This window comes from Glycine soja, chromosome 15 (genome assembly GCF_004193775.1).
Source record: "Glycine soja cultivar W05 chromosome 15, ASM419377v2, whole genome shotgun sequence".
In the NCBI taxonomy this organism is placed as follows: domain Eukaryota; kingdom Viridiplantae; phylum Streptophyta; class Magnoliopsida; order Fabales; family Fabaceae; genus Glycine; species Glycine soja.
In genome coordinates this window covers 43,861,608-43,887,760 of record NC_041016.1, presented here as the reverse complement: position 1 = coordinate 43,887,760, position 26,153 = coordinate 43,861,608, and the positions used below count along the sequence as shown (strand labels likewise).

Here is a 26,153-nt window from a genome sequence, read left to right as displayed (position 1 = left end):
TCTAAAATATTCCTTCTAAAGAATTAGCAAATGTATAATATAACATTTTAAAAAAAATTATTAACATGAACCTATTTTTTTAAAAGTGCATTTTATCAAGTTATAACTGCAATTCTCTTAAAATACACTCAAAATATAATTTGTTGAAATCATTCAAAAAAAAATAAGTAAGTGTTGTTAATAAATTCAATAATAAATATTTTTATATTAAAACTAATGATGTGAAAAAGTTTGAATTTTTAATTTTTTTCAATTAATATATATTTTTATATATAATTTATTTATCATTCAATCTCTCTTCCACAAATTCAAAAACATATAAAAAAATTCTTCATTTTTTATTTTTTCTATTTATTTTATTGTAAGAAACGGATTAAAACTAATTAATTTTCCTATTAACAATAAAATTATTTGTAATTTTCTAATGTATCTGTTATTTCTTATTTCTTATTTTTAAATTTTACGTGTTATTTTTGTTCTTATTTTAGAAGAATATAATTGAGAAAATAATAATTAATAATTTAAAAAAATTTCAATAAAAAATAACAGAAAAATATTTTTTTTTTCAAAAATAAAGATGATATTATAAATAAATTTTTATGCTTTTCTATAGCTTTGTTCAGAGATATCAAATAATAGAATCCCCATAGCACAGTTATATTTACAATGTGCACAATCCACGTGTAAGATTTGTCGAAACTACTATATATATATATATATATATATATATATATATATATATATATATATATATATAAAATAAAACTATCTCAGGATCGAGTGACTGGTAATTACATTTCATTGCAATACCTTTTTTTTCTTTCGTATTTTTTGTTTTCCTTTAATTATTTCGCGACTTAGTTTCAAAAGTATATATGTATTATTGCTCACATGTTATCTAGTAGGGTTTGGTTTAAAGTGTCCTTTTCTTCAATGATATTGTGACTACTACTTTTTGTCAAACCAAATTGTTTGATTTAGCGAGTTAAAGTTGCATGTTTATCCAAACCATTCTCAAATGTATAGCAATTCATTGCCAACTTTAGGGGTTGTTTCGTGAAATGGTGGACCTTTTTCTCTTATATATATAAGACTATCTGCATAGTTTTTTTTTTTTAAGTATATCAGAGAAAAAAAATAAAAAAATTGAACTTCTATAAAAAAAATTAAAATTAACACATGTATTTTATTTTTTAAAAAGTTAGACGACTTTTTTTTTTATAAAAATTGAATGAATAAATTGATTTTAATTTAAAGAGAGAAGTTTGATTATTATTATTTTTTCTTTTTTTTTATAAAAATTTATGAAAAAAATTAACTGAACACGAGTTATTTAATTTGAATGCAATCGAAAAAGTGTAACATTTCTGGCTCTCTTTTTACTTTTGAGCACTGAAGTGAGTTATTTAATTTGATTAGCAAGGATGCACATGACATTGGCACAATGGCACTTGCAACGACCAATCAAAACGGTGAAATCACATGTACACTGTTAATAATATATATTCCAATAGTACCAAAAATTATATATCTATCTAATGACCAATAAATATATAATAGATCAATGACCCAGTTGGCTGTTCAATTCTTGCAGAGCTGAGCTTGACCTCACTGTGCCTTCATAAAGAGGTTCGAATGTGACATGATGAAAACGACCCTTAGAATAGTCTTTTGCTGTTTTTTTCTTCTTCTTCTTCTTCTTCTTTCCATCTTCCTTGCTATTAAAATCCAATGTTCAGATCAAGATCTCACTTCCAATATTATATTAATGGAGTTTATAAAACAAACAGAACAGATTAAGAAACAGATCAGCCAATGTTTCAATCTTGTACTCTAAGTTGGTGTCTGTACGTGGGAATTGAATATATGCATGCTAATAAATTCCTTTAGATATTATACTATGACTATGACATTTCAGTCTTTGGTTTTTTTTTTTATTAATTCCCAGCTTAAAAAAAATATTTAATTTTTTTTACTACATATGTTATAGGCTTGAAGTATCTTTCGAACTAATATCAGTGAAGCCACTAGTTGGTCACTTTTAGAAGAATTGTTATTCCAATCGTGTTTTTTTTTTTATATATAAAAGGACAATAAAAAAATATGAAAAGGGACTAAAATAAATGAGGTTTTAAAAAACAGAAAAAACTTCAAATTTCAAAATTTAAACCATTATATAATTTAGAGAAATAATTTAAGGATTTATTATCATGTATATGCTCTTAGATCTATGGACTCATTATATAGACATAAAGTCCGTTTAGGAACAAATTCAGATTTGGGGCGAATGATTAAAGTTCTATTTTTTAGGGGTCCTACATTGCAAATAATAATGCTCTTTTGAATCTTATTACCTCTTTAATTAACCAAAAGCTATGATAACAAAGAATCTTGTACACTTTCCTAAACCAACCTCGTTCTAAGGCATAATAATTTTGGCACTAGGATTTGAGATTTGGTTTCATATCGCAACTAAGGGTGCATGACCCTAGGCGCATCACTTTACCCCCCTTTTGATATTCAACTTTATTAAAATATTCCATGGTTTATAGTCTCACTAATGCAGAGAATAGAATATATTCTCACACCTTCCAGAGCAAATGTAGCTGAGATTTTCAGCAAATTAAATCTAGGCTTAAGATTTTTGTATAAGATTAATAAGATTGGACGGTGTATACCATTTTTATTATTTATAAGATTTCTGACTCATCTAGCTTGAATATTTGTTACTAATTTGTATAATGATTTGTGATTATACTAATTGGGTATCTTCTTGCAAGCGATTTACCTGAATCTAACATGAGATCAATGTATCTCCTTTTTTCCCCAAGATTAGAGAATCAAGACTAGCAAAATTAAGAGATTGGCTTCTCTATAAGTTTCAACCTGAGGTGGAACAAATTATGAATTTGTAAATGTTTAAAAAATTAACTTTCTAATGTTAATATATGCCCTTTTTTTTTCTACCAAGATTAGAGAATCAAAACTAACAAAATTAAGAGATTGGCTTCTCTGTAAGTTTCAACCTGAGGTGGAACTAATGATGAATTTTCATATGTTCAAAAAACTAGCATTCTAATGTTAATGCTAGTTGTAAAAAAAAATATAATGTATTATGCACTATTAGAAAATAGGTTTTTTATATTAGTTATTAAGGACTTTTAATATTGATTATTAACCGATGTTGAAATTACCTGCGTTAAAGTATCAACGTTAATAATAGCTGTTTAAAAATCGATGTTGTTTTCTTCTCACCAACATATTATCAGTAGATAACAACATCGATTTTTCTAAAAATCGATGTTGTTTTTTGCTAAAACAATGTTGTTGTTTACTGATAATATCTATTTTTCTAAAAACTGATGTTATTTTTTGAATTTTTTAATATTCTATCTATTCTTTTAATTAACAACCTGTGATTATTCATATCACAATTTATCATTTGAAGTTGTAAAAAAATTCATAAAATAAGCCATGTACCAAAAGTTATAAACAAAGTATATCATGCACCAAGAGTAGTTATAAATATTTATAAACAAAATATATCATAAATGTATTCAGGATTTTCCAATATTTCTCCCAAAATATATCACCAAAACTTATAAACAAAAATTTAAAGATTGATAATAGTAGAGTAGTAATGTACTTTAATTACAAACAAACCTAAAATAAAACAAAGTTAAAAGTTGCATCTGGGAATTCAAATATAATTCGAGTTCCAACTAGCTTGCAAATTATGGAATTCTGTAAAATTTCTCCATCCATTTCCAATTTTTGCAGTCTTCCTCTAATGATTATAAACTATCTTACACTCTGTAGTCTCTTCCAAGTTCAGATGGGTGAATTATACAGCTTTCATAAATGAGTACATAGTACTCAACACATGTTGAAATTAACATGAAATTTATATTAGATATGTATATGATTTTAAAATTTCACATACAAAGGAGTGTTTAATTACTCACCAAACTGCTGCAAGTCACTTTGTACTCAGTGTAAAACTTTAAAAGTGATTGAGTTAGAAACTTGGTGGTACAAGGAGTGTCATTTAGGGTAAGCTTTTGATTCAGACCTGCTTTTGAAGATGGTGAGGAGGAAAACACTCTGTCCAAAGTGGATCAAGATCACTTGATGATGATTTCTAGTGAGCCCATAGAACTCTCTGAGTTCTGTCCATCTAGCTAGTAAAGCTGGGCTCATTAGATCTTGGTTGTATGTAACTGAGTGCATGTTGTCACTAGAGTGTAGCAGATGTCAGGAATGCTCTAGTTCTTCCTTTCATCTTACAACAATGGCCTACTAACCTCACCATAAGGCTACATTTAACAAACAATGTAATATAAGCAAATGTGATATATTATGTCATGTTTATTTGAGAATAGTCTTAAAATTTCTAACATGATCCATAACATGAACAATGTTGAACATTTCCTCTTCTTTTTTGTTAATCTTCATCATTGCATTAGTCATTTCCTTCCAGTTTTGTTGATCTTCATCCATCGTTTCTAAACTCCATTAATAATATAAACATGACATGAACTAGGTTTTTTCAAACCATCTAAATCCACTAACTAATCCATGCACAAACTAACTATGCACCATGCTTATCTAGGAACTAGAACCATGCAAGCAAACAATAATGAGACCTACACTATCAAAAACAACCAAAACTAGAACCATGCAAACAACCAAAACACCAATAAATCTGCAAAACAAACAGAATAGACAATGATTTCACTAAAAATTCCTAAGTGCTATTGTTATGGAAGAACCAGAATCATGCAACATTTCCTCTCATATTTCCTCTGATATTTTACCAGAACAAGAAATAAAATTGTGCCACCAAAGCCTATTTTCTAGTAGTGTGTACATGAAGCTACTACCATATACATAACCCACAAGGCTACAACTATATACAAAAGGATGCACTACCATAGCTTTAAAACACAAGTATAATTTAACTTCCATATGCATAACTGCAAACCAAGCAAAAATAAAAATAAAAAATAACACTACCATAGCTTACGAACACAAGCTTCATTTGAGAATTGCAAATTCACCTCACGAGAGTTTAGTAGTATTTAGCACCATTATCAATTTCAGAGAGCACATTTTTAGACACAAAGAAAAGGCATTGATCAGATAGGGCTAACTTGGGGAGGAAGTCGCGAGGGAACAGGCCACGAAACCAAATAGGACTTCAAGTCACAAGGTATCGAGAAGATGAAACAACGATGGCGTCGCAACATAATGCGAGTGAGGTGGTGATAACGTCGCAACAGAATGCAGGTAAGGTGGTGACAACATCGCAACAGAATGCGGGGATGGCAACAAGTCAAAGTCGTGAAGGAGAGGACCGTCGTGAGGCCAAAGGGTAAGAGTGAGAGTAGAGTTGAAGCGCCAGAAGCACGAAAAAATAATTTAAATAGGATAATACAACGTCGATTTTTTCCAAAAACCGATATTAACGTAATTTTGTTAACATTGGTTTTCATTTTTTGAAAAAATTGATGTTAACCGACTCATGTTAACATTGGTTTCTGAAAATTCGATGCTAACAAAGTCACATCAACATTAGTCTTTCAGAAAATTAATGTTAACGAAGTTATATTATTTACGATTATGTCACTGCATTTTTATTTATATCAATTTTTTTATAAAATTGATATTATTTTAACAATGTTAAAAGTAAATTTTCTAATAAAAATATTGCTTCCATAATACCACATTTGTGCTATTGTTATATGAGCACTTCATCATAGCCATTCCCAAAAGACATATATAACAACACTTTAACCCATAACATATCAATTATCAATGCCTTTTTTATGCGTCCTCGAAACTGCAAATTCCAACAGTATTATTTACCGTTACTTGCTCGATGAGCAGACAGAGATACCCAATGTGAGCCCTCAAATGATTCTGCACTACTATTAGAAAGCATATCATTGAGTTTGAGGCATGCATTCAACTATTCATACTTTAGCCATATATAGTTGCCCACAACTTCACAACTTTTTTTTTAGTGCAAACTCATGCATTATATAATCATCTTTTCCCAAAATACATGTCACTAAAACATATATATAGTATAGCCCACAACTTAACTTTTTTTTTATTCTTTAGTGCAAACTTATGCAATACATATATATAATCATTTTTACCAAAAATACATTCCACAAACTATTATATAACGGTAGCTTCGAAGTTGAATCTTTTGTTACACAAAAATTAGGCTAAGCACACCCTACAAAACCAAATGGAATACAGTCTGTTATCACCCACCGACTTCTATTTGTCACCCCACTACATTTGTACCAGTGATGACCCATACCCTGATATCTCTCCTTAATTAACCATACCCAAAAAAATCTTTCGACCGAAAAAAAAACCTTTATAAAAAAAAATTATTATATTTCTATACTTAATTTTTTCATCTCATTTTCTACTTATTCTTTTCAAATTTATTACATCATTGCCACACCTATTAATATCAACAAAGGAGGTCTAACTTACGAATATTATCAATTTCTCTCTCTTTTTTTTTTCTAATTAATTCTCTATTTCTCAAAAATGAAGTAAAGGTTAAGGCACCTTAAAAAAATGTCCATAAGGTTAGTAATTTTACTATATATATACACAACACTCAGTCCATATATGAAGGCACCCACCAAACATTCTCAAACCAAAGCCATGACCAATATGGAATCCACCACACCTATACTCACTCCTCTAGTGCTCCTCCTCCTCTTCTCTCTAGCCAAAGGGCTTCACAACCCCAAATGTGATGCTGCCTATCAACATGACCATGATGGCTCAACCCTCCAAGTGTTCCATGTGTTCAGCCCTTGTTCCCCATTCAGGCCCTCAAAACCAATGTCATGGGAAGAGAGTGTCCTACAGCTACAAGCCAAGGACCAAGCCAGGATGCAGTACCTTTCTAACTTGGTGGCTAGGAGGTCCATTGTCCCAATTGCCTCAGGGAGACAAATCACACAGAGCCCTACATACATAGTGAGGGCCAAGTTTGGTACCCCAGCACAGACCCTCCTCTTGGCCATGGACACTAGCAATGATGCTGCCTGGGTCCCTTGCACTGCCTGTGTTGGTTGCTCAACAACCACACCCTTTGCTCCTCCCAAGTCCACCACTTTCAAGAAAGTTGGATGTGGTGCTTCTCAGTGCAAACAGGTATCAATATCATCATTCATCAACAACATGTTTAATTTCTTAGCAACATTTATTTTTATTTAATTTCTCCTAGTTTTTTTTTTCTTTCCCCTTTTTGTGAAATCACGAACACCATCGTTTTTGTGGCGCGTGGAGTGTCTGGGTTTGTTGAGTAAATCATGAGGAGTCATTATAGCTATACATTAGAAGTTATTAAAAATTTAAGGGCCAAAATATAAATAATGTTACTTGGGAAATTATTGAACAAAGTCATGTGAATTTGTTTTTAAAGTGCGGATAATAAGTAATAATGTGTATTAATTATTGGTTTGGTTCAAAAATATATAATTATGCTGTTAAAATCTTGGAGTAATTAGATCTTTATATATATGTACAATATTTTCCGGAAATCTTTATGTAAAATATCTTTTTAACATTATATACAACTATGTGTTAATGTTTAGTTAAAGGAAATATATTTGGATTCAACTATACGATATTTGAATGTTTGTACTGTTCAAAATAAGGATTGCAACAAACCTTAATCAAATGTTTGGAATGATCCAAGAGAATATCTTAGTTGGATAACGACACTCTCGGTCACGTATGCTACCACTAGACACTGCATAAGTTATATTAACCAAAAAAGAAAAAAAAAATCTTAAATGCGATATCTTATAATTTTTTATTTGGAAAATCAACACAATTAAGTGAATGAACGTCAAGATCTAAGATAAGTAATAATTGCACTCTAATTTTATTTTTAAAAAATACCACTAAAAGTACTTTATTTTTCTGTTAAAAAGGCTTATTTATTAGTACACATGACAATTATTCCATATATATGCACGCGCCGGTTACTGCGCGTGGGGGTGACTTAATCTGAAATTCCAAAAGTTTTATTTTAGTCGGTGACTCTAGTTACCCAAGAGTCAAAAAGTTCACGAGACTTGACCAAAGTTATTTGTTATATATTTATATTCCAATTTTTTTTTCCCCTCTATGGTCCACGTTACATAAATCTAACCTTGTGAAATTTTCAGGTACGGAACCCCACTTGCGATGGAAGCGCGTGTGCATTCAACTTCACCTATGGCACTTCCTCTGTGGCAGCTAGCCTGGTCCAAGACACAGTGACCCTAGCCACTGACCCAATCCCAGCCTACACCTTTGGGTGCATTCAAAAGGCCACAGGGAGCTCACTGCCACCACAAGGGCTATTGGGCCTGGGCCGAGGCCCATTATCACTCTTGGCCCAAACCCAAAAACTCTACCAATCTACCTTCTCTTATTGCTTGCCCAGCTTTAAAACACTCAACTTTAGTGGGTCACTGAGACTTGGGCCCGTGGCCCAGCCCAAGAGGATCAAGTTTACCCCTCTTCTCAAAAATCCTAGAAGATCTTCACTTTACTATGTGAATTTGGTGGCTATTAGAGTTGGCCGGAGAATTGTGGATATTCCACCGGAGGCTCTAGCGTTCAACCCTAACACCGGCGCAGGCACCGTTTTTGATTCGGGTAATGTATAATTAACACAAATTTTACTTCAGAAAAAAAAAATGCTTTTTGAGTTTATTTTCTATTAGGACATAAGTGTGTGCATTACCATTCATTATGGTAGGGTTCTCTCATTTTAATTTAATCTAACAATATCTAGACTACTTATTATGCTTGATCAACATAATGATATACTACAATAGAAAAATGAAAATTAGTAACAATATTCATGTGTAATATTTAAAAATTGTCACTAAATTTTTTGTGACCTCGGTATTAGTAACAGAAAAAACAATTCTTCTCTGTAGGTTTTCATAGATTGTCATCAAATGTTCATGTGATTCCTTTCCTCTAGGATGTTTTGTATTTTTGGATATCTACACTTCCTTTATACATTCAAAACATGGAGTGGTATCCTGAATAATTGTCTCCTCTTCTGTCCCAATTTTTAAGAGGAAACATAATTATATGAGAATCGTGTTCCAATAAATGATGATAAGATGGTCAATTTTAAGACAAAATTGGAGTCAAATGCTACACAAGTGATGGTCCCATGGTCACTTTCGTACATGCTCCAAATGTCTTTTCATGAATAGCATCCCATGTTTTCGAGATTTAGATAAAATATAATTATTGTCACCTTGCACCTCATTTCTCAAAAAAATAAATAAACAAATGAATAAAGGAAAATAGTGTCTTCAAAATTGAAGAAGCTAGCAAATAACACTACTACTAGTACTAGCTAAAGAGATAATTCTACTTAGAATAATCTTACAACATATTATATGCACTGTTTATTTCTTTTCTTTTCATCATATCTCTAAAGTAGAAATTATTGTAGGACTTTGTTATATAAAAAGTGTTACTCTTACAATTATACTTCACAACAAGTAACAATTTAACTAATATTTTCGTTTGATTTTCTTGTTAAATACTATTAGGTACGGTATTCACCCGGCTGGTTGAACCGGCTTACACCGCCGTCCGGAACGAGTTCCGGCGACGAGTTGCCGTTCACAAGAAACTCACCGTGACAAGCCTAGGAGGGTTTGACACATGCTACACAGTCCCAATAGTTGCACCAACAATAACATTCATGTTTTCCGGCATGAACGTGACACTCCCACCGGACAACATCCTCATACATAGCACCGCCGGCAGCGTCACGTGCTTGGCCATGGCACCGGCACCGGACAATGTGAACTCGGTGCTGAACGTGATCGCCAACATGCAACAGCAAAACCACCGTGTGCTCTTCGACGTGCCCAACTCAAGGCTTGGTGTTGCTCGTGAGCTTTGCACCTAATACATAATAATAAGTGGTTCTTAGGTCAAGAATTTTCATGACTTGTGGGTACAATAATAAAAATCGTGTCGAATTGGCATTGCAAAGTTACTCCTATTTGGGAATTGGTATTTGATATGGGTTGGGTTTTGGCATTGCTAAGAGTTTATTGCTAACTATTTAGTAGAAGATAGTGAGCTACATGTTTAAGGCATTGCATGTAAGTCTCCAAGTTTCAAGTTATATATGTAGTAGTATGAAAAGAAGTTATATTTGTAGCTTTGTAATGGTATGTGTCACGGGTTCATATATATGTAGCAATCCCTTGTGTTGTTTATTGAAGTTGATTGAATTGATAATGACTTCACATTGTGGTACAAGTTCACGGGCTATATAGCATAATATCATTGTCATCTTAGGAATGTGATCCCACTCATTTTTATGTCCTTTCATTTATAAAACGGTGCAACTTTTTATTTATGTTTATAAATAACTTTAAAATGAGTTTGATTTTTATAGAAATAATAAATTGGTGGTAACTGGTCACTCATATTTTTTTTTATTGAAACTTGTGATAGCAATTTAATTTTAAAATGTAAAGAAATAGTCATAGAATTTTAATTTTAGAATGTAACGGTATGTTTTTATGCCATGTTTGTTTTACACAGTTTGGTAGATTTCTGGTCTTTTTACTCAAACTTGATTGAAGTTATGAAACTTTAGTTTATTATACAAGCTAAGGTCACGGGTTGTGTTATTGTCATATCCAAAAATCATTAAATTCACAGCTTGTTATTGTGTTATGCATGTCACCAACATCCAAAAGTGTGACTTGAGCACTTCCCATCGTAATCCACCACCTCCATTCCCCCCTCCCCCTCCCCCTCCAAAAGAAAACGAGAAAAAAAAAACTCAAAATGAAAATATTCTAATAAGAACTCCTTCCCTTTTTTTTAATGTATATCTCAAGGGTAATTATTATTTTGTAGTTACTTTTCTTTTATGTCATTCTTTATTTATTTTTTATGTCTCTATCTCTTTTTTTTTCTATTTTTTTCTTTCCACTCGTAGGCACCAAAAAATAGTGTAGAATATAAAAAAATTCCTTTCTTTAAATGTAGTCTTGGAAGTTTATTCCAATTCACTCCTCTCTTTCTAAGGTGTCAACGAGTGGCATTTCACTTTTTCTTGGATCCCATATTAATTTAATGTATTTATCGGTTTTATGTATAATTAATATCTACTAACAAACTTGAATTACCATAGACCATATTTAGTATATGGTATCCTTTTCCTATATCATGTATTTTACAATAATAAATTAATCAATATTTTTAAGACATTAGTTAAAAAATTAAAAGGAAAAAAATATTTCTATTAGTTAAATAACTTTTTTTACACTTTCATATAATATTTACAATAAATATTGTTTTTGTTCTTTAATCAATACTTTAAAAACACTCATTTCCAAGACCCTTTTATAATTATAAAACTCAAACTTGAAAGTTTGATTAAAAAAATCTTAGTTGATCCTCTCACTTAAAAGCATTAACGTACACATTTTCGTCTCGTTGACCTATTTGCTAACCACTGAACCAATGCAAGCCCCTTAACTTAGAAATATTTTTGTGCACATCTTCACATTGTTGGCCAATGTGATTACCGCTGAACAACCAACCTCTCAAACTTCTCCTTCCTTACTCTACCCTCCCCTCTCTAATATTGCTCAGCCATTCGAAGAATTTCATTAGACTTAAATGTATTCTGCTAATTAAATTCAACGGAAAGATCATCCTGACAAAAGGAAAAAAGAGATATTAAGACGGATATTTCTGATTTAGTTAGGAAGTTATTTGATTACTGTAATAACTGTTTAATGTTATCATAATGTATAATTACTTACATGAATTGTTTATTTTAATTTTATAGGTCTTATAATTTCATATAAATCTAAAAATTTTACACGAAAATTCACTTCAATGCTAATGTTGTTATCATAATGTTATCATATGCTTGAAAAATATGTTATTCATAATATAAATATTGTTAAACAACTATTACTTATATAAACAACTTCATTTCATATGTTCCAGTGAAAAAAAGGGTTAAATAATTTTTCATGAAAAGTTAAGTAATTCATGTAATTAAGCATCGAAAATATTCTTAGTTATTACATAATTTCTTACATATTATATCTGTACGCTCTAATTTGGAAAATAAACGAGATCACACGTGCCAACTATCTATTCTTTTTAACAAACTCTTTAGCACATATTTTTATTATGAGATTTACCAAAAAAAGTTATTATGAGATAGATTTTATGCAAGTCCCAGGCACATATAGGAGGAAGCTGGCTACACAGTAGCCAATTCGGAAAGTCCCTACAGCTACAACTCAAATTTTGAGGTGTATTTACTATTTACACGCCATCAAGGGTATAATTAACTATTAGTGTTAAGTTTTTCTTTTTTAAGTTTATCTTGATGTTATTTTAATAATAAGTCTTTTAATGTAAAATATCTACAATTTAATTAAATATACATTTTGCAATCTAATGGTATAAATAAACAAGAAAATATAAGCAATTTTGAATAATTTCTAGTTCAAGTGAGATTAAGTTGGACTAACAATTCACTAGTCCAATTTGCATTCAGCTTAGATTTTTCTAAACACACCTTCCATTTTTATTTTTATGCCCCCTTCCACTTATTTTTTCAAGCATATCCTTTCTTTTTCTTTTCACGAAAATTACTACACCCCCATCCTCCTCTTCAACACAAGAAAAAACTGAAACCCCCCATCTCATATATTCACCTAAATCTAAATGAAATACCAAAATCAAACTCAAACTAGCTTTTCAACTTATGACAAATTGTTTGATGCAATTCTGTTGTTCTAGAATTGGGGGTGTAACACATAATCAATGCAAATTGCATTAACCCAGACCTACCCACACAACATGATAAAAAAAAAAAGACACGTTTAAGAATGAAAAGGGAAAATGCTTGAAAGTGGTGGACAACAACATGTTGAAACAAGCTCGTTGGCAACCATGCAAATAATGGAACATCTGCGTGGATTGTTTTGGAAGGTTTCACGGCATTGACATCTACGGCCAGCGAAAGGTCAATGTCAAAGCAAAAGTGTGTGATCTCTAAAGGCTTCACTGCCATTCTATTTATTAGTTATTTTCCTGTGATTGTCTTTGAAGGCGACATCAAGAAATATATAAGGTCTGTGGTAGTGGAGTGCTGGAACTGAAGCGACAAGAATTTTTTTGTGAAGCATTTTAGAATGGAACGGGCAATGATGGCGATGACAACAACATATGTGTGATCATTCATCATCGACAATGAAACCCACATCAGAGAGAACACATAGATGGAATCAAGAACAATTCAATGGGATAATTCAGAATGAAAGAGAGAATACATGGAACAGAGAAGGGGGTGCACTAACTTCTGAAAAAAGAAAAAGAAAGGATATAGTTGGAAAATTAATAAGTGAAAGGAGGTGTACTAGTAAAACTGGGAGGTGTGTTTAGAAAGATCAACTCATATTGTATGCCTTAAGGCCTATGCAAAGTGTCCTCTTGAGCCCGATTATATGTAACGAGACAACTTCAAAGGTAAAGTTTTCTCTCTTATTTTTTTTATCAAAAAAACTTATTAATTAATGTTTATATCATATGTTTTCATACAATATATTTTTCTTAAATAATCAACTATTTAAACCATTTATCAAATGTGACATAAATACTTAATAACTTATAGGATTGAAGTAAATGTACAAGTCATCTACTACCATAGGATCTAAAAATTCAGACAAGTCCAACTTGGTTGCTGACGACCTTGTGAAAATGGCAGCAGCAACATCTCTTATTCTCTCTCGATGATATATTCTTTCTAATTCATTCCCTCCAATTTATTAATAGTGGTATTAGAGAAAGTAGGTTAGAAAAAAAATGTCAAATGATGTAAATAGTGGTAGCACCACTCATGTTTTAAATACAAGAAACTCTCCACTTGCTTTCATGTTGCTAATTAACATTGCGCACGGAAGTTGATATAATCTGACAATTTTACATTTTATTATATGGATAGTAGGTAATGAAATGACCATCATCCAATACTACAAGTCAACATCGAAACTACGTGCTATATTGACTAATTATAAAATGATGAATGAAAAGAAGATTCCTTGCACCCACAATGAAAATCTGAAAAGATAAAATTGAATACTTATCGTATCTCACCTTGTATAAAACTGGAAACAAATATTGACGTGGTATGTATAGGTTGTTGACATGTCCGTGGAACGGAGTGTACCACCTTCATTAAAATATGCATTTATATATTGTTGACTTCTATGTACAACGAAGGAAATCTTCCACCTTGGTATAAAAATGCATTTATCCACTTTCATTTTGGGTGCTATATATATGTCCTTTTGATGTGACACAAAAATTCAGCATACATCCACTTGACCAAATTTTAAAGGGAAAATTATAGTTTTAGTCCTCCTATTTTGTCCCAGTTTTGGATGTGATTTTTCTATAATTTTATTCATAAATTTGGTCTCCCATTTTTGTAAATCGTTGCAATGTTGGTTCGGGGCATCCCACTTGAACGTTGACCGTTAGCCTCAGTTAGCCTCAGACGTTGACTGCCACATGTCAACGTCTGATTGGTTGGATGGAAAGACTTGGTTTTTTTTACCCTGCTGTGATGTGGTAAAAATTTGGTGACGTTGAGGATTTAACCTAACCCTAAATGAAAACCCTAAAACATGAGTTATATGCAATCCCTAACCCTAAATTTGATTTGTGCTTCATCGTGTTTGTATGGGTTGTGGTTCAATGCCATTGTTGATGTGGAGGTTCGTTTTCTTCTTCGTGGATGTGTCGTAGGCATGGTTGGGTCATCGGCGTGGGTGGGTCGTCGGCGTCACTGCGTCGCTGCATATTGGCTAACATTCAAGATTTTGTTGTCCTCCGTAAACGATGCCATGGGGAGGAGTTCGTCATCGTACACCTCCAAGGCCCGAAGTCGCGTGTTGTGCCTTTGTAACATAGAGGCTCCACTGGTGACATCGTGGACCGAGGATAATCCAGGGAGGCGTTTCTATGGATGTGGTCTATACAAGGTAAGGAAAAATAATTTTGTAGGGGGTTTGTTATAGGTTATTTGTTGATTCTTTTTGGATATTTTCAGCATGTAGGTTACAAGTAGGAAATGGTGTAATTACTTTGAGTGGCACGATCCAGTTGCCAACAGTCGTCAGAAGAAAATCGTGGTAGCATTGATGAAGAAAGTTGATGAATTGGAATTGAGGGAAAAAGATTTGCAAAGCAGGATCAGGGACATGAAGAGGAAGGAAATTTTTTTAGGGATTCTTTTGGTTGTGTGTTGGGTCTGTCTTTGCTTGTTAGTGTGTGTATTATGTATCCGAGGTCTGTAATTTGGTGTTGGTGGTTTGCAAGTTAATAAGATGTTGTCATTTTGTAATTAGTTAGGAAGAAAGTGATTTTGATGAATTGGTATGAAATGAAAGAATATTTATAAAATAATATATTCCTCAATGTACAATTGTCAAATATGCCTAAGTTTGATGAATTGTGGAATTGTTGAATTGGTATGTTAATAATTGGGCTCTGTGTTTTGAGAATTTAAGCTTGTGAATGTAATCAAATAAAGTATTGTGACTTGAGTTTGAATGATTCTGTTAAAAGGTATAGTGTTAAGGTTGTAGAGTGTTTTGTGTATCCTTCATTGCACCTAAATTAATGACACAATAAATGACAACCAACACCAGCAAAGTAAAAACCAATCTGGAAATAATAACTATAATAAAGGCAAATATCCTTTAGCAGCAACTCAAAGTAGTTGTTCCTGAATTGCAAGTTTAGGGCCAAATGAAGGTGATCATATAATACAACTGTAAACTTGCTTTCTACCAAAACTCTAACAACACAAACTACCTAAATTCAACAAGGCATCCATAAAGTCACCATATTTGCAAAAAAAACAAGGCAGATTTAACATTGCAATAAAACATTGTTTCATATTGTGGTTGCTTAGTTACAACAACTGGTAACAACTTAAAGAGTGCATTACAAAGCCTTTGAATTAAACATTCAGACAAAACTAGGTTCCTAAATTAATTACACCCAAAAAACAAGGCAGGTAAAACATTATTGTGCTGAATCTGTCCTTGGCTGGTCCCTTAGCTAATTCGTGATTGTTGTGTTTCACTGGTGTTGTCACCTTGTTGATGTCCTGTAGATAGGGTTTGACTTGTGCTTGGACCAATGCTTTGTTTCTTTGCTGCAACAGGGGTGGGACATGGTGATTGTCTCTTCAAGTTCTGTCAAAATGTATAACCAAAATCATAAGAATGGTTAATGTAATTAGAATCTGTGATAAATGATATTTACAACACTTATGCAACTGAAAAGTACCTTATTTCCCCCTTTTGGAATGGTCTTATCTGCATATGTCTTTCCTTTACATGTCCTTCTGTTGTGTCCAATTGCCTTACAATTTTTACACACTACTGATCTTGACTGTCTTGGCAGGTAGGGCTTCTTGGTAGACTCATCATTTTTCTTGTTCCTTGCTTTCTTCAGTCTTCCAGGAGCTCTCCTCATGACAGGTGGGAGCATCACTGGTGTCTGCAAAGGAGGCCATAAGTTGGGTCCATTGCATGGGTACACAATAAATGAATATGTGGTGAGCACATTAGACTTCTTGCCAAATGCAACAAGTACACATATTCAAATTAAAAAACCATGGTAAAAAAATAATAACATGACTGCAAGAAATTACATAAAACAACACCTGTAATAAGAGTTGACACTGAGTTCTGGTTCAACACCAGTGATCCACATGCATGCTATGGAATGAGTGCATGAAATTCCAGTTAACTCCCACTTTCTACAAGAACATGTCTGTTGTTTAAGATTGACAACATATTTTTCCATGCCCTTTGACACCTCAAACAAAGACAGATCAACATCACCACACCAATGTGCCTGCCATGGTTCACATGCTTTTTTATTCTTTTCCATGATTTGTTAAATTTTAGGACAGATTGGCCCCTCATACCTCATCATGGTAGTCCTTAACTTCACAATTCTAGAACTTATGTAAAATCGAATTCCCTCCAATAGTGTAATAATTGGCTTATGTCTGTACTCCATTATTACATTATTGAATGCCTCACACGTGTTATTAACTTGCAAATCACACTTTGTGTTTACCTTAAAAGCAAACCTTGTCCAACAAGCAAGGTTTAACTTTTGCAGATCATTCCAAGCTTCTTCATCATAATTTTTAATCTGCAACATGGCTTTTTCCCAGTCAGGGGTATTTGTTGCTTGAGCTGCCATCCACATCAACTCTTTCATGTGTGCTCCCGGATACTTCTTCCTAGGATCAACAACGACTCTTCAACCACCTTCACTCAACTTCAAGCACCTTCACCCACGGCGGCTGCTTCACGATAACATTTGAGGTTTGCGGTTTTTGGGACTGCACTTCCAATGATTTTAGGGTTAGGGTTAATTAAAAACAACCTTTTTGAATTGGTCCCTTAGCGTCACCAAATTTTTACCACATCACAGCAGGGTAAAAAAACCAAGTCTTTCCATCGAACCAATCAGATGTTGACACGTGGCAGTCAACGTCTGAGGCTAACTGAGGCTAACGGTCAACGTTCAATTGGGACGCCCCAGACCAACATTGCAGTGATTTAAAAAAATGGGGGACCAAATTTATGAATAAAATTATAAGGGAACCACATCCGAAACTGGGGCAAAATAGGGGGACTAAAACTGCAATTTTGCCAATTTTAAAATATACATAATAATTGAAAAAATATATAATCATAAGAACTAGAAAGAAAAAGAAATTTTGAAGTTCTTTTTTTATTTTAGATGTCCTAAATTATCTTTTTTTAGGTGATTTTTGAGGCAATTAACTCTCTCTTATCCTTATTTAAAGAGTCATTTCGATTCAATTTACTTTAAATTTATAAGTAGTTAGATTTTAGTCTAGTTATCTAGTTTCTTACTTATAGTGTAGTAATTTGTCACATTTTTTTAGAAAAAGGAAAATTGAAGTTGTAGAACACAATTTGAAGCTAGATTCTGAAATTTTGAAGTCTGGAAGGGTCATCTAAAGCAACATTTGGATGAAGTAGCAAAATTTGTTAGTTAGCTAAGAAAAAATTCAAGATAAGGCGAATTGTAACTTAAAATAGAAATCATGCTTAAGTATATGAAGGACTAATCCTCATTTATGGAATCATTTTGGACCAATTTGTATAGAGAATGAATGTGGATAGTTCTTTGGAGTAGAGGAGCTCCTCCTTGCTTCATGGGAGCTTTTCTTCCATCTTCTATCTTATGTGTATTTTGATGTTACCCATGACTATGGGTAGCTAATTTCTTCGGGTTATAAGGGGTTAGATGTAATCATTTTTACACTCTCTTGTATTTTTTGATATGATTTAATATATAATATGCATATTTGGATTCCATGTTAGTTTTTGCTTCTTTACTTAATATTTATCGTGGATTGAACTGAGAAATTGATTCAAACAGTTTTTAATCGCAAAAAAATTTAAATTTAAATTTGAAATAAATATTGACAATTTTTAGACTACCACAAATCACATTATCAAATATTTAACGAACATGTTATTATTTAACTAATATCAGGGATCTAAAATAAAAATTTTCATATATCAAGAAGTACATACAAAGAAATTTTTTATTAGGGATCAAACAAATTTTTTAGCTATATATTAGAAATAAAACACATTTAAGTCTTTATATATATATATATATATATAAAATTTCTTCTATATACATTATGAATGTGAAAATGTATGTGAAAGTTTATTTATTTTTATTAAGATATGACTCCCTTAAATTAAACTTCCTTCTCCCTAAAAAAAATTAATATGATAAAAGATAATAAAAAATTATAAAGAATATCATAAAAATTATGAAAAAATGGCATTATTTTTATTTTGTGTTGATGCGTTAAAGGATTTTTATTATAATAAAAAAATAATTATTTACCCAAATACTTGTTTTTTTTTTTCAAAATATTTACCTAATATTCATCTTTTCACCCAATTAAGAAATTCGCTTTTGGAAATCAAATTTCTCAACATAATGATGGGAAATCTGCTTTCCAAATGTCCTTTTTTAATACTTTTAAAAGTTAAATAATGAATTTAGTTTATAATTAATTTAATTAATTAATTAAAATATTTAATTTAATTAATTAAAATAATTATTTTAAGTAAATAAATGTTATTTTTATTTAAATAATTAATTTAAATATCAGAAGTTTAAGTATTTTATGTTGAGAAATCAGATTTCCAAAAAAGCTGATTTCTTAATTGGGTAAAAAAATGAATATTTAAGTAAATAATTAAATTTTATGATTACTATAAGATAAAATCCACGTTAAAGCACCCGAAACCTACTAGGCTACTACTTTCTTCCTTTATATAGAGAAGAAAAACGCTCTTAAGATCTGGTTACATAAAAGTTAAGACAACAATTAAATAAATAAAAATCTGTATGAAAGGAATTTACACCGACAAAAACGCTCTTTTTATTGGGGTGGGGGAGGTTAAATTCTTATTATTCAATCAATAAATAAATAAGCATCTGTATGAAAGGAATTTTTTTTATTGTAGAAAAGAAATATACACAGAGACAAAGTGAAAACGCTCTTAAAATCTGAAAAGCAATAAATAAAAAAGCCTGTATGTAAGGAATTTACACCGAGAAAAAAAGTCAAAAACACTCTTAATTAATTATATTAAGATAAAAACTACTATGATCGACTAAAGTTGGAGTAGATGAATAAAAAATGAGGTACTCATTTTCTTATTTCAATTTAGTTATTTAAGTTTAAAAAGTCATTTTAGTGTTTTAAAGTGTCTTTATTATACTAAATTAATATCTCTCATGTGATATACATGACAAATGTTGATATGACATCTTTATCACTTATAATAAAAAGGTTAAATTAAATTATATTTGTATCGGATAAAATTAGTTAAAAAAAAGTTAGTTGACATTTTTAAATATAAATAATTGTTGAAAGTTAAAAAATTATTTTATTGACTCATAATTATTTAGTAAAATTATTTGTTAAAGTATCTAAAAAATGTAAAAATCACATAAAGGATAAAAATCATAAAATTTTACCTTAAATAAAATATTAAAAAAGAAATTTGATAAATATTTAAAGATAAAGAGAAATAAATATAAAAAGACAAAAATTAATATTTTAAAAATACTAATTCAAATAACATTAAAAACGTTCAAAGTTATAGAAAAATTCGTTTAACGAACCGTTAAATAAACTAATAAAACAAATAAAAAATTAACTAACATATTCTGCCAAATATACTCTATGTTTAATAGAAAGAATCAAACTAAATTATCTAACTAAATAGATTCTTTCTCATATGTGTAAAGAACAAAGACTTTGTTCATTATCCTTCTTATTGTTTGACTTTCTATCTGAGATACTCCAAACTTTGTTCATTATCCTAAACTTTATGCTTGCTCATTAAAATCTACTCAAATTTGTAGAAGTAATATATGGTTTGCTTTTGCAAGCATACGTTTAATCTGAACTTAGATTTGTAAATCTTAATCTAAACATGCACTGATAAATTAAATTGATATCAAGTAAGATCAATTTAATGATCAATTTGATCTAATAAAAATAAGTTAAAAACATATTAAATATGTGTTGAGTGATTCTTATTAGAGCATTTTAATATCTCTAAAAACTAATCCCCAAAATTTGACTAAACATATTAACATACCCAATGTTCATCCAAAAGAAAATTCAACTAAAAAGTAAAATAAGACAAAAAAATATATATTTCAGCATAAAAATTGAACAAAAAAACTTAAATATAATAAGATGTGGTTTTTAGTGTTTTTAATTAAAATTGAAGTTTTTACTATAAAATATTAGTTCAATTTTAGTTTCTATAAATTTATATATATATATTTTTAATTTTGATTCTTTTAAGTTTCTGTAAACACAAATTTATAAGTGCTATAAATAAAAAAATTAAAATTTTTAAAAAAAGATATATAAATTTTAGAAGGACTAAAAATAAACATAAAATTTATAGAAATCAAAATTAGAAAAATATCTATTCACATAAACCAAAAATATAAAAAATACAACTTATAGAACAAAATCATAAACAAACCTAAAAGTTTACAAAAATTATCCCGGTGAAACAGCAAACAATCTGTATGAAAGGAATTTACCCAGAGAAAACCTCGCTCTCGAATAACAGCAGACAATGCTTAAAGAACTATATCCATTTTTTTTTTCTTAAAAAATATCTGTATGAAAGGAATCAAAACCCTTATTCTTCCTGTGCCAAAAAAAAAAAAAAAACACCAACCCAATCCTCCCACCACAAGTAAAATAAAAAGAAAAATATTTAATACACTTCCCATGTACTAAAAAGAGAGAAAATAATAAGATAAGGTTGAATTTATGATAAAAAAAAATGAAAAAGGTATTAATAGAATATTTAAAATAAAAAACAGTTTATATATTATTACTCAAATAAAAATTCATATACAGAATAAATTTAGTATGTTTGGATAGAGAATTTTAATTGAGGAAAGTAATTTATCAGAGAATTTGAATTTTTGTAATTTAGAATTCACTATTTAGATGTTTTTTTTTAAGAATTTAAAATTTTGGAATTTAAAATAGAATTTTAAACAATTAAAAATTTGGAATTTCAATTTCTTTTGTGAGAAATTGAAATTCTCTTCTTACAATATCCAAGAAAAAAACATTGTCTAAGCATATGAATGTAGAGGAGTAACTAGCACACCAATCACATCTTTTCTTTTTTTCATTCATTTTTTTCACTCTCATAACTTTAACTTTTTTTATCCCATCATAAAATTTTGAAAATAAAAAAATTTTAATTTAAATATTTAAAATTCTTAAAATTTAAAATTCCTCCGAATTTTAAATTTTTTCTTTCAAACATACTTTAGATGATTGAACTACGTTAATTATTATAAAAAAAAAAATTATCTGTCTTTAATTTTTATGAAAAAATCCATGTGTCCACGTCGACCCTCTCCCAAGCAGTCAACCCCGCGGGAAACCGCCACGACTGAATCTCATCACTCCCTTCCTCTGAGTCCTACTTCCTCACGCCTCCACCAACCTTATATCCACTCCAACGCGCTTTTCCTTCTTCCGCCAACCCAATCAATCCAAACACGCCCTTAGCAGAATGGAGACTAATCCCCGCACGATCCGCAGCCTAGTCTCGAAGCTGAGCTCCGTTTCCGAAGCCGCCCGCGTCGACGCCCTCTCCCAACTCCGCCTCATGTCCAAACAGTCCCCCGAAACCCGCCCCCTCATCGCCGACGCCGGCGCAATCCCCTTCGTCGCCGAAACCCTCTATTGCTCTTCGCACCCCCCCCAAGAAAACGCCGCTGCCACACTCCTGAACCTCAGCATCACCCAAAAGGAGCCCCTCATGTCGACACGTGGCGTCCTCGACGCCATCGCTCACGTGATCTCTCACCACAACACCACCTCCTCCCCCGCGGCGGTCCAGTCCGCCGCCGCCACCATCCACAGCCTCCTCTCCTCCGTGGACTCCTACCGCCCCGTCGTCGGGTCCAAGCGCGAGATTGTCTACTCCCTCATCGACATCCTCCGCTGCCACGTCTCGTCTCCTCCTCGCACCATCAAGGACTCGTTAAAGGCCTTATTCGCCATCGCGCTTCATCCTCTTAACCGATCTACTATGATTAATCTTGGCGCGGTTCCCGCGCTTTTTTCGTTGGTTGCCAAGGACGGTAGGGTTGGGATTGTGGAGGACGCCACCGCCGTCATCGCGCAGGTCGCCGGTTGCGAGGACGCCGCCGAGGCCTTTTTTAAGGCCTCCGGAGTCGGCGTCCTCGCTGACCTCCTCGACCTTGCCACCGCCGCCAGCATGCGGACTAAAGAGAACGCCGTCTCGGCGTTGCTCAATTTGGTGCGGTGCGGCGGTGACAAGGTCGCCGCCGACGTGCGCGACGCCGTGGCGTTCGGCGCGTTGGATGGAATTGCGGATGTTAGGGACGGCGGGAGCGGCAAGGGGAAGAACAAAGCTGCGGAGTTGTTGAAGGTTTTGCTCGGTGAGAACAATGGCGATGTTGTTGCGTTGAACAGTGATACTTGTTCTTCGTTTGGTTCCTCGAGGAATCATGATTCGGAATGAGTTTGATTCTTTTTGTTAGGAAATGGATTCTTTGCATTCGCGGATTCATTCAGGCATTCATGAATTGGAATGGTTGAATGAAGATAAGATGGTTCACATTTTGGATACATGTGTTAAGTTTGTTACATTTAGGATAAAAACATAGATGCAGTTTCTTATGTGCTTTTGGCCATGTTTTCCGATCAGAATTAGAGTTTTACCTCGGAAATCTGTGTTGGTATTTGATGTGAATCTATATTATGCAAATTACCGAGGTGAATCTCCAATTATGATTGGAGAATAACACTGATAATACTGAAGATTTGTATATTCATTCAATGGTTCTGACTAGCTGAATGTGTGAATGCAGCAGGAGTTTCCTGGCTGTAGGGAATTCCGGTTGATTTAGGTTTAGGCAGGCTGATTTGGTGTACAAATTAGGTGATAATTTTGTTGTTTTGATGATATTCTATTGATTATTATGTTATGATATGAACAATATCATGATGTGTTTTACATTCCTACAGTGTTGATTTACCTAGTAGCAGCTTTCAGATTATTTTATTCTTCTTCTTCTCAGGAGTACTTGTGTTCTTTCATTGGTTTGATTTCGATTTGAGTTTTTAGCTGCTTTGATAGTTAGGTAATGTTTTAAACTATTGAAGATTTGAAGGTTAGTTATGATGTGCAAGGATTGAGGATCACTCAAATACTATAGTCAACTACAGTTGCTCTGGAAACTTGGTGGTAAATGTTGTGACCTTGATTCTTACTCTGACATTTTTAGATGTGACTGTTACCAGTCAAAGCTGGAGGCTGGTGTTCTGTTATTGCAGCTCTGGTTGTTGTGAACTTGTGATATTCCTATTTATAGATTCATTTGCTATCATATAGTGTGTGTTTATATTAACCCAGTTGTGTTTGTTGTGTTCCTCTTCACTGGAACTGGAAGGTTTTCCTAGCTTTAATGTTTTCTAGGTTATGTGCATTCTGTGATAGAAAAAAAAATTGATATATGAAGGGGTTAGGGTCTAAAGAAGAGAAACATATGTATCTAAAAAATAAATATAAAGGTTGATTGTGTTTGGTTGTGTTTAAATATGTAAGAAATGTTATTATGGGAAGACCATCTTAGTTATGATCCTTTAGGATCTATGTAAGAAATGTTAGATTGTGTTTAAATATGTAGTCAACTGTATTTATGTTCATTAGATTAGAATAATTAGTCCCAGATGACAATGTGTACCACCATTGGCACCAATGTGTTTACAGTCCAGCGTGGTTCACTCTTTTATATTTGGACTTAAAATTCTTGTATTTCTATTACACTGGACATGTTTTTTAGTTCACATTAGGCTAGTCATTTTTTTTTTATCAACATTAGGCTAGTCATAAAAATAAAAAAATTGTAGATGCTGTTGCTGAACCTGAATGATATTGGTTATCCTATTCCTAGCCGAATTCGATATTGTTAACAATATTTATTGACAGAGAAGGATTAGCTAATATTGAAAATAAAATTATTAGAATATGATTACTAATGGCTTCCACGACATGCTAACCTTGAAGCTATGAATCTTCCGAAGTTTTAATATATATGTGCTGCACCTATGATATCACCTGAATGAGAAATGAGAATTAGACAGATAACTGCGTGAACTTTCTGTACAAGAACTTCATTGCGATTTGTCTCAGTTTTTTGCTTTGAATGGAAAATGTGAAGGACAGATAACTATCTAAATTCAAATTTATTTTATAACCTTGTTACCTTTTTCACCTTTCCAAATTTGTGGTTACATCTAACTACTACAGTGGTTGTCTAAGTATACGTACCATTTTTCTTTTGTAACTTTTAGCAAATGCTCAAATTCATTCTCAAGATTGTACTGCTTTAGTTTTTGATTTTCAAAAAAAAGAAATCGTTAGTTTTTTACTTGACGGTGTTTACTTTAGTCTTTTATTAATTATCAATTAATGTAAAACAAGAATGAAAAAACAAATAATAAAGAAAAAGTGAATTACTTTTTGCAAAGTCATAAACTAATATTTTTGTTTTATTAATTTCAAATACTAAAGCATCTAACTTAGATAAACATAAACTTGAAGAGCCCATAAAAAGAAGGTAAACTTAACGATTAATGAATAAGTTTATTTATTTTTTCTTTCTTTTTTAATGTCATTTTAAAGCTCATCTAAATGTGTAAGTTTTGTAATTTGTTCAAAGATAAAAAAAATTTGCTTCCGAAAAATCTTTATAGAACTTTGAAGAAGCTAACTTTTATAAAATTATGCTTGATTAATTTTAATAACCGTATTATTTATAATTTATTTTAAGACCCTATTAGTACTTTATAAACCCCCCCTACTTTTCTATTATCAATGAAACACTGCGCCGCAGCGCATCTTCCCATTATCATTTTTTTTTCTAAAAAAAATATATGATTAATTTGTTTGACTATATAAGTATGATAATTAGGTAAAACTTTTGAATCCCAAATTAGGTATGATTAATTCCATTAAAGTTCATTAGGTAAAACTTATTTCGAATCCCAAATTAGGTAAGACTTATTCCATTTTTACATCAGTAGGACTAATTCCATAAGAGTTGTTCTGAAAGATCTGAATTCCTCTTTAAATTTTAATTTCTAACTTTTCTTTTATTATTTACTTTCTCTCTACTGTACCAAACAACTTATTGAAAATAACAAGTAGTTGGTTTTAGTGTGGAATTTAACTATCTTTTTAAGTATGGCCTTATGTTTAATTTTTGTAAATAAAAAGAATGTAATTGGGAAGAAAATCCACTAAAAAGACAATAGATATTTACCACCAATAACACGATTAACAAAAAAAAAATATTAATACAGTACCATGTCCAAAAAATTTAGTTGTGGGACAATATTTATAGAATTTAATGGACAT

The 26,153-nt window shown here is 31.7% G+C and overlaps 2 protein-coding genes across 2 annotated transcripts; both read left to right on the top strand.

The window, feature by feature from the left end:
* Positions 1-6,640: 6,640 nt before the first annotated feature.
* LOC114388255 (aspartyl protease AED3-like) lies at positions 6,641-10,365 on the top strand. Its single transcript, XM_028348659.1, has 3 exons — positions 6,641-7,191; positions 8,214-8,688; positions 9,609-10,365. The coding sequence occupies exons 1-3, from the start codon at positions 6,658-6,660 to the stop codon at positions 9,971-9,973; spliced, it is 1,374 nt and encodes a 457-aa protein (XP_028204460.1). The 5' UTR covers positions 6,641-6,657; the 3' UTR covers positions 9,974-10,365.
* An 11,770-nt stretch (positions 10,366-22,135) lies between these two features.
* On the top strand, positions 22,136-23,768 carry LOC114386493 (U-box domain-containing protein 11-like). Its single transcript, XM_028346511.1, has one exon. It carries the CDS (start codon positions 22,275-22,277, stop codon positions 23,250-23,252), a length of 978 nt encoding a protein of 325 aa, XP_028202312.1. The 5' UTR covers positions 22,136-22,274; the 3' UTR covers positions 23,253-23,768.
* The last annotated feature ends 2,385 nt before the right edge of the window (positions 23,769-26,153 follow it).

Coding starts and splice junctions, on each gene's coding strand:
- LOC114386493 (XM_028346511.1), top strand. CDS start 22,275: ATGGAGACTAATCCCCGCACGATCCGCAGCCTAGTCTCGAAGCTGAGC.
- LOC114388255 (XM_028348659.1), top strand. CDS start 6,658: ATGAAGGCACCCACCAAACATTCTCAAACCAAAGCCATGACCAATATG. Junction 7,192..8,213: donor GTGCTTCTCAGTGCAAACAG/GTATCAATATCA, acceptor TGAAATTTTCAG/GTACGGAACCCCACTTGCGA. Junction 8,689..9,608: donor AGGCACCGTTTTTGATTCGG/GTAATGTATAAT, acceptor AAATACTATTAG/GTACGGTATTCACCCGGCTG.